Source organism: Coregonus clupeaformis, chromosome 14 (genome assembly GCF_020615455.1).
Source record: "Coregonus clupeaformis isolate EN_2021a chromosome 14, ASM2061545v1, whole genome shotgun sequence".
In the NCBI taxonomy this organism is placed as follows: Eukaryota; Metazoa; Chordata; class Actinopteri; order Salmoniformes; family Salmonidae; genus Coregonus; species Coregonus clupeaformis.
In genome coordinates, this window is record NC_059205.1 from 19569057 (window position 1) to 19578852 (window position 9796).

General features: G+C 46.6%; 1 protein-coding gene across 4 annotated transcripts in view; it reads left to right on the forward strand.

The window, feature by feature from the left end:
* Positions 1 to 9099, forward strand: part of LOC121581294 (rho GTPase-activating protein 12-like) — a 132297-nt gene extending 123198 nt beyond the window's left edge. For all 4 annotated transcript variants that reach the window (XM_045224739.1, XM_045224740.1, XM_045224741.1 and 1 more), the window contains 4 exons: positions 3777 to 3854; positions 4149 to 4283; positions 6173 to 6278; positions 6741 to 9099. In XM_045224739.1, the coding sequence (XP_045080674.1) occupies positions 3777 to 3854; positions 4149 to 4283; positions 6173 to 6278; positions 6741 to 6912 (491 nt within the window). In that variant the 3' untranslated portion in view covers positions 6913 to 9099. The remainder of the gene's footprint in view (positions 1 to 3776; positions 3855 to 4148; positions 4284 to 6172; positions 6279 to 6740) is intronic.
* Positions 9100 to 9796: the final 697 nt, after the last annotated feature.

Genomic DNA, 9796 nt, shown 5'->3' on the forward strand with positions numbered 1-9796 from the left:
TGGTAGTAAAGGGGGGGGTAGAAGGATTACTATTATACTATTCCAGGTATTCCTTAAAGAGGTAGGGTTTCAAGTGTCTCCGGAAGGTGGTCAGTGACTCCGCTGTCCTGGCGTCGTGGGGGAGCTTGTTCCACTATTGGGGTGCCAGAGCAGCAAATAGCTTTGACTGGGCTGAGCAGGAACTGTGCTTCCGTAGAGGTAGGGGGGCTAGCAGGCCAGAGGTGGATGAACGTAGTGCCCTCGTTTAGGTGTAGGGTCTGATCAGAGCCTGAAGGTAAGGAGGTGCCGTTCCCCTCACAGCTCCGTAGGCAAGCACCATGGTTTTGTAGTAGATGCAAGCTTCAACTGGAAGCCAGTGGATTGTGCGGAGGAGCGGGGTGACGTGAGAGAACTTGGGAAGGTTGAACACCAGACGGGCTGCAGCGTTCTGGATAATTTGCAGGGGTTTAATGGCACAGGCAGGGAGCCCAGCCAACAGCGAGTTGCAGTATTCCAGACGGGAGATGACAAGTGCCTGGATTAGGACCTGTGCCGCTTTCTGTGTAAGGTAGGGTCGTACTCTGCGAATGTTGTAGAGCATGAACCTGCAGGATCGGGTCACCGCTTTGATGTTAGCAGAGAACGACAGGGTGTTGTCCAGGGTCACGCCAAGGTTCTTTGCACTTTGGGAGGAGGACACAATGGAGTTGTCAACCGTGATGGCGAGATCATGGAGCGGGCAGTCCTTCCCCGGGAGGAAGAGCAGCTCCGTCTTGCCGAGGTTCAGCTTGAGGTGGTGGTCCGCCATCCACATTGATATGTCTGCCAGACATGCAGAGATGTGATTCGCCACCTGGTTATCAGAAGGGGGAAAGGAGAAAATTAATTGAGTGTCGTCTGCGTAGCAATGATAGGAGAGACCATGTGAGGATATGACAGAGCCAAGTGACTTGGTGTATAGAGAGAATAGGAGAGGGCCTAGAACTGAGCCCTGGGGGGACACCAGTGGTGAGAGCACGTGGTGCGGAGACAGATTCTCGCCACGCCACCAAGTAGGAGTGACCTGTCAGGGAGGATGCAATCCAAGAGTGAACAGCGCCGGAGATGCCCAACACGGAGAGGGTGGAGAGGAGGATCTGATGGTTCACAGTATCAAAGGCAGCAGATAGGTCTAGAAGGATAAGAGCAGAGGAGAGAGAGTTAGCTTTGGCAGTGCGGAGAGCCTCCGTGACACAGAGAAGAGCAGTCTCAGTTGAATGACCAGTCTTGAAACCTGACTGGTTAGGATCAAGAAGGTCATTCTGAGAGAGATAGCAGGAGAGTTGGCTAGAGACGTCACGCTCAAGAGTTTTGGAGAGAAAATAAAGAAGGGATACTGGTCTGTAGTTGTTGACATCGGAGGGATCGAGTGTAGGTTTTTTGAGGAGGGGTGCAACTCTCGCCCTCTTGAAGACGGAAGGGACATAGCCAGCGGTCAAGGATGAGTTGATGAGCGAGGTGAGGTAAGGGAGAAGGTCTCCGGAAATGGTCTGGAGAAGAGAGGAGGAGATAGGGTCAAGCGGGCAGGTTGTTGGGCGGCCGGCCGTCACAAGTCGCAAGATTTCATCTGGAAAGAGAGGGGAGAAAGAAGTCAAAGCATAGGGTAGGGCAGTGTGAGCAGGACCAGTGGTGTCATTTGACTTAATAAATGAGGATCGAATGTCGTCAACCTTCTTTTCAAAATGGTTGATGAAGTCATCCACAGAGAGGGAGGAGGGAGGGGGAGGAGGAGGAGGATTCAGCAGGGAGGAGAAGGTGGCAAAGAGCTTCCTAGGGTTAGAGGCAGAGGCTTGAAATTTTGAGTGGTAGAAAGTGGCTTTGCAGCAGAAACAGAGGAAGAAAAAGTAGAGAGGAGGGAGTGAAAAGATGACAGGTCCGCAGGGAGTCTAGTTTTCCTCCATTTCCGCTCGGCTGCCCGGAGCCCTGTTCTGTGAGCTCGCAATGAGTCGTCAAGCCACGGAGCAGGAGGGGAGGACCGAGCCGGCCGGGAGGATAGGGGACATAGAGAGTCAAAAGAGGCAGAAAGGGAGGAGAGGAGGGTTGAGGAGACAGAATCAGGAGACCGGAGGGAGAAGGATTTAGCAGAGGGAAGAGATGATAGGATGGAAGAGGAGAGAGTAGCGGGAGAGAGAGAGCGAAGGTTGCGACGGCACATTACCATCTGAGTAGGAGCGGAGTGAGTAGTGTTGGAGGAAAGTAAGAGAGAAAAGGATACAAAGTAGTGATCGGAGACTTGGAGGGGAGGTGCAGTGAGATTAGTAGAAGAACAGCATCTAAAGATGAGGTCAAGCGTATTGCCTGTCTTGTGAGTAGGGGGGGACGGTGAGAGGGTGAGGTCAAAAGAGGAAAGGCAGACGTCGGCAGGTTAAAGTCACCCAGAACTGTGAGGGGTGAGCCATCCTCAGGAAAGGAACTTATCAAGGCGTCAAGCTCATTGATGAACTCTCCAAGGGAACCTGGAGGGCGATAAATGACAAGGATGTTAAGCTTGAATGGGCTAGTGACTGTGACAGCATGGAATTCAAATGAGGAGATAGACAGATGGGTCAGGGGGAAAATAGATAATGTCCACTTGGGAGAGATGAGGATTCCTGTGCCACCGCCGCGCTGACCAGATGCTCTCGGGGTATGCGAGAACACATGATCAGACGAGGAAAGAGCAGTAGGAGAAGCAGTGTTTTCTGTGGCAATCCATGTTTCCGTCAGCGCCAAGAAGTCGAGAGACTGGAGGGTAGCATAGGCTGAGATGAACTCTGCCTTGTTGGCCGCAGAACAGCAGTTCCAGAAGCTGCCGGAGACCTGGAACTCCACGTGGTTTGTGCGCGCAGGGACCACCAGATTAGAGTGGTAGCAGCCACGCGGTGTGAAGCGTTTGTATGGCTTGTGCAGAGAGGAGAGAACAGGGATAGACAGACACATAGTTGACAGGCTAGAGAAAAGGCTACAATAATGCAAAAGAGATTGGAATGAAATTAACTAAACATCTGGGGAAGCGAGAGAGCGTCCCTCGACTAACTCCCGCAGAACAACTTGGCAGAACTGTCTTTGTTTCAGGGACAGTCTTCGTTTTGGGGACAGCTGCCGCAGACAGCTGCCACTGAACAAAGAGTTTGTGCTAATAACACTAAGCTAATTGCCTAGCACAAGTGTAGCCACTCCCCCTCCTATTGAGTTGTAATCTGCAGAGAACAAAAGAAGTGGCTGGACCTGCTTCCAGTGTGAACGGGTAGCAATCGCTTCTTAAGCAGACTGGGTAGCTTACTAACTATGACAGACAGACAGAACCAACACAGTTTACAAGTTCAAACAATTCTACTTACAGAATCAAGCAGGATCCTTCCAAGACTATTAGTTGACGCTCTTATGTAGGTGTCATAACCAGCCATAAAATAACGCAATATATGTCACAACAGGTGTAAATATATGGGTCATGGCAGTGTTATGACCATATTATGACAGGTTATGTCAGCTGTTATGACAGATTATGACATGGTTATGAACGTGTCATTACGTGTTATGACGCTAGGTGTCAAGTAGTGTTACCGTGTGCTCCTGTGTCTGACTGTGTCTGTCTGTTGGTTGTCTCTCATTCTGATGGTGTGATGATATTAGCAGGAAAAATAAAGGCTTACCAGGCACTCTAAACAGCCTTTGTTGAGTTTGCATATCCATGAAGGAACGTTAAAACAATGCAAACAATTGGGCTACTGCCAACGGTTGTGTGATGGTGGTGCTCCTCTGTGTTCCTCTGTCTGCAGCTCTGAATGTGGACGGGCTGTACAGAGTGAGTGGGAACCTGGCGGTCATCCAGAAACTACGCTTCGCTGTCAATCATGGTAGGTACTATTGCTACTGCCCTCCTCTCTCACTCTCTCTCTCTCTCTCTGTATACTGCAACTAGGCTTGCAAAGTTCTGGTAACTTTACCACAAAATCCCCTGGCTTTGCAGATTTCCCGGTTAGAGTATTCAGGATTTCCTGCTTATTCCCTCCAACCAGGACTTCTGGAGATTTTAGGAAAGTTACCAGAACTGTGCAACTCTAACTGCAAGCCTGTATACTTGTACCTATAGCGTACACTCTACATAGGACACTGAATAACCCTGTGTCTTTATCTGTGTGTGTGTGTAGATGAGAAGGTGGACCTTGAGGAGGGAAAATGGGAAGATATCCACGTGACTACGGGAGCGTTGAAGATGTTCTTTAGAGAGCTACCTGAACCGCTCTTCACTTACAACTTATTCCATGACTTTGTCAACGCCATCAGTGAGTACACTGTACCATTAATAGAAAATTTTCTTAATTTATCATCATTAGTGACATTACAAGTGTGCTATTACTTAATGTTGATGAAGGAAGGTTGTTACTACTGTAAATACATGGCGTACATGTCATTCAGTTATTCGATCTGGGATGGGCAACTGGCCCTCGGATCAATTCCCCCCCCAATACACAAGGTGCAAATTTCGAAATTTGCTTGTGCATCAGCAGTTTTTGTCTTGTTATGTCAGTCACTGATAGTCAGTCAATTTGACCATGTCAGCTAACATTTTTTAGATTGCTAAATTAGTTTAGGTGCCAGCTATTTAAACTTGTTATCATGGTCGAATTACCGGCTGGGGGCCCCCCATCAAAGTTGCCCATTCCCTGTATTAGATCCATCCAGTGTGTTGTTTCTGAACGTGAAGCATGTTGTTATGTATGTGGCTGTGTGAGACTTGTACAGTATATATGACATGGGTAATGTGCAATGTACAGTATGTATTGTGAGTATGCATTATTTTTATTTTGTATGCGGCTGTACATTTTTACATTTAACATTTTAGTCATTTAGCAGACGCTCTTATCCAGAGCAACTGCATTCGTCTTAAGATAGCTAGGTGGGACAACCACACACTGTATCACAGTCATAGTAAGTACAGGTCAGAGCTACACTGAACATAGAGTTGATCAGGCTGTTGATTGTGGTCTGTGAAATCTTGTCCCACTCCTCTTCAATGCTTGTGCAAAGTTGCTGGATATTGCTGGATATAACTGGAACACGCTGTCTTACACGTAGATCCAGAGCATCCCAAACATGCTCAATGGGTGACATGTCTGGTGAGTATGCAGGCCATGGAAGACCTGGGACATTTTCAGCTTCCAGGAATTGTGTACAAATTCTTGCGACATGGGGCTGTGCATTATCATGCTGAAACATGATGTGAAGGCGGCGGATGAATAGCACGACAATGGGCCTCAGGATCTCGTCACGGTGTCTCTGTGCATTCAAATTGCCATCAATAAAATGCAAATGTGTTCATTGTCCATAGCTTATGCCAGCCCATACCAAACCCCACGGCCACCATGAGGCACTCTGTTCACAATGTTGACATCAGCAAACTGCTCGCCCACACGACGCCATGCACACTGTCTTCCATCTGCCTGGTATAGTTAGAAGGTAAGCATTTGCCAACCGTAGTCAGTTACGACGCCAAACTGCAGTCAGGTCAAAATCCTGGTGAGGACGACGAGCACGCAGATGAGCTTCCCTGAGACGGTTTCTGACAGTTTGTCCAGAAATTATTCGGTTGTGCAAACCCACAGTTTCATCAGCTGTCCGATTGGCTGGTCTCAGACGATCCCGCAGGTGAAGAAACCGGATGTGGAGGTCCTGGGCTGGCGTGGTTACACGTGGTCTGCGGATGTGAGGTCGGTTGGACGTGCTGCCAAATTCTCTAGAATGACGTTGGAGGCGGCTTATGGTAGAGAAATGAACATTCAATTCTCTGGCAGCAGCTCTGGTGGACATTCCTGCAGTCAGCATACCAATTGCACCCTCCCTCAAAACTTGAGACATCTGTGGCATTGTGTTGTGTGACAAAACTGCACATTTTAGTGGCCTTTTATTGTCCCAGCACAAGGTGCACCTTTGTAATGATCATGCTGTTTAATCAGCTTCTTGATATGCCACACCTGTCAGGTGGATGCATTATCTTGGCAAAGGAGAAATGCTCACTAACGGTGCATTTCTGGGTTATTTTATTTAATCTCATGAAACATGTAGAGGGGAGTGAAGTGCGGCTGTTAGTTCATGAAAGGCTTTTTTGTTTTATTTTTACTGTGTCTAAGACAATTTTCTTCTGTAATGTTTGTCCTATCTTCCTGCTAAACAGAGATGCCAGACTACATGCAGCGTGTCCAGTCTATCAAGGAGCTGGTCAAACAGTTGCCAAAACCTAACCAGGACACCATGCAGGCCCTCTTCAAACACCTCAGGAAGTAAGTCACACTTCAACAGTTAAAAAATTACAATATGATCTGATTGTGTTAGCCTCATTCATGTTGATCCACGGTTTAACAGGAGTAGGGTTGCAAAATTCCTAGGTTTTCTAGAAATATAAATGTTCTGTACAATTCTATAATGCTACAGCTTTGGCTCTAATAACCCACACTCCTCTCTCTTGCTCTCTCTCTCTCTCTCTCTCTCTCTCTCTCTCTCTCTGTCTCTCTCTGTCTCTCTCTCTCTCTCTCTCTCTCTCTCTCTCACTCTCTCTCTCTCTCTCTCTCTCTCACTCTCTCTCACACTCTCTCGGTCTCATACTGTGCTTTTAATTTGACTTACTTTCATCGCCTCTTGCCAGGCCGTCAATGTGAAGAAGAAGTTTTGTTTAATTGACCTGCCTGGTTAAATGAAGGTTAAATACAAATAAAAATGTGATCTCTCTCTCTCTCTGTCTGCAGGGTGATTCACCATGGCGAGGAGAACCGTATGACGACCCAGAGTGTGGCCATAGTGTTTGGCCCCACCCTGCTCAGACCTGAGACAGAGACCTGGAACATGGCTGTACACATGGTCTATCAGAACCAAATAGTAGAGCTCATCCTTCTGGAGTATGAGGGCATCTTTAGGTAGAGACCAGAGGGGTGACTTTTCCCGATGTACAGATCTAGTATCAGTTTCCCCTCCCCCAATCCTAACCTTAACCATTGGTGGGGAAAATGCAAAACTGACCCAGGATCAGCAACTTCACCCTTGTTTATCGTTTTCTGTTGCAAAACATTTTGTTACGGTCTATGGTAATGAATACAACCCAGGCCTACTCTCTGAACACCACCACCATCACCATACAGAGCTCTCAACCCAGCCCAGCCCAGCCCAACCAGACCAAACCCAAGCCTCACCTTCCTCTAACACGTGGTCATTCACAGCACACCTCAGATTCCATCTCCCACAGACCAAACCTGTATGAATACATGGTAAAGACAAAGGTGGACTTATTATCCACAACCAATAAACCAACTAAGTTGAGACTCTTTGCACTTAGCTGCAAACTTGTATGCTTCCCCCCTCCTCTTCTCACAATGGCTGGATTTGTGGGACTTTCTGCAAAATACAAAAATCCACTTCTGTCCATACACTGGATTTCCATGGCCAGTATCTGAGTTAGCCTCTCGCCTGGATAGACTGGCCGAATGGAGGATACTGGCCGGATGGAGCGTTGAAGAGAGGACAGACAATATATTATGGTTAGGGTGGAGTAGCAAACTGGATATGTTCAGGATAGGTGGGTCTGTCAGGCAGGCCTCAGTAGCCTCAGTCTCCCCACAGTGGCATCAGTATTGCAGGGGGAGGGTTTATCTATCCACTATTCTGGCTGCACTACAGACAGTATTTAGCCTACACTGTACAGGATATTTATCTGTTAAGGACATACAGACCATACTGTATAGAGAGGTCTGTCTGTCTGTCTCTTGCTTGGTCTCTCTGTCTACTGGGACACCCTCAGCTCCTCTACCAACACAATGTCTGCGTCCCAAAACGACTGAACAGAGCCCTATGGGCCTTGGTCAAAACTAAAAGTAGTGAGCTAGAGAATGAATGAATGGCTGTAAATAAAGTGGCTTTGTCTCCCTCTGCTGTTTCTAAAGTACAGAGCTGGGAGAGTGTGAGTGAGTCCCAAATGGTTCTCTATTCTCTATATAGTGCATTATCAAAAGTAGTGCACTTTATAGGGTATAGGGTGCCATTAGATACGTAGCCTGTATGTCATGTAATGAGCTATGTGGTAGACTCTTTCCTCCTAATACAGCCCTGTGTGTGCGTGCCTGTGTAAAGGCCACAGCACGCATCAGAAATGATCCATCACCTCTAAAATACAGACTTCTTTTCTCTCTCTCTCGCTCTCTCTCTCGCTCTCCTCTGGAGATACTGGAAGCAGTCAGTTGTTCACTACTCAAAGGTAGTGCACTATATTAGGGAATATTGGTGCCATTCAGGATGCAGCCACTGACTCATGTTTTTCCTTCAGCCATTCATACCAAAACTACTCTGCTTCTCTGGTTTTTAGAACAAATCCTCTCCTATCAGTGAGAGAACTTAAAAACACATAAATGTTACTCAGATGTGTATATCTTTGACTGGTGGTAAATGTATGATAATAAGGCAAGCAACCTTTAATAAAATGTATGTAAGTTCTATTGAAAATATGTGTAAAGCTGTAGTGTTTGGATGCGTTCCAAATGGGACTTTTTCCCTTTATAGTGCACTACTTTTGACCAGAGGCCTTGTCAAAAGTAGTGCACCATAAAGGGAATAGGGTGCCATTTGGGACGTAACCTGTGTGAATGTGTGTGTATGGACGGGGGACTGATGGACGGGAAATATGTTGTACAGAAGTCTGATAGTAATTAAAGTATGTATGACTTTATATGGTGACCATTAGAAACTTGGGGAAACAAACATGTATATTTAAGATCCATTCCACAAAAATTATATGAACTGTTTAGGGTTGAAAAATTCCAGTAACCTTCCTAAAATTCCCAGGTTTTTCAGAAATCACTGTTGGGAGGATTCTCCGGATATTCAGCGATTTCCTCCTGATTCCGGGAACATTCAAACCAGGATTGTTGGAAAGCCTGAGAATTTTGGGAAAATTACTGGAATTTGACAAACTATTATATTAACTGGGGTTTTAAAAGTTTACCTGTATTTTCGGTAAATGGCACATTTTGAATGTAATTATTTTCCAAACTAACTGCTGTCCATGACTTCTTTGTTTAATTGGAATAAAGGCCTCCATTGAGACCCTGTAAAAACCTGTGGCAGTCTTGTTTTATCATATGTTCTCATCTGATACACACACACATTTCTGCACACGTGAGCACTGATACCTTCAACCAAAAACGTGCACACGTTTCCGCCATCCATGCACACAAGGCAAAGTTCATTCAGATGGGTCTTAATGATACTGTATATCATGATATAAGTTAATAATAATCTTGTGGTGAATCAGTTTGATTTAACACCTTATTGTTTGGCTTCATATCTGCACGTGTCCCAGTTATCACCAGGTTATGGTTTAAGAGGACAGGATATAAAGGCGACAACTGAGACTCCAAAATAACAGCAGAAATAACCAAAAGAAGAGGAAATCATCATCAAGGAAGGAGAATGGAGAGTGTTGTAGCTCTGCTGCTGTTGCTGCTCTGCTGTCTGTCTGGAGCCCAGGTCCACAGAGACGGAGTGAGTGTGAATGAGATCCAGCAGTTTGACTATGAGGATGGAGAAAGCAGAGGGAATGACATTCAGGTTGACAAGCAAAGAGCAGAAGCTGCAGCCTCAACACACCGCCAGCAAACCTGCCAGCCTGACATCCACACTGTGCTGAGAGAGATGAACACAATGATGGTGGAGCAGAGAGTTGAGCTGAGACACACAAAGACTGAACTGGGAGCCATGGAGGCCCGACTGAGAGCCAGTGAGAGCCAGGTGGAGGAACTGAAGTCCAAAGTGGAGG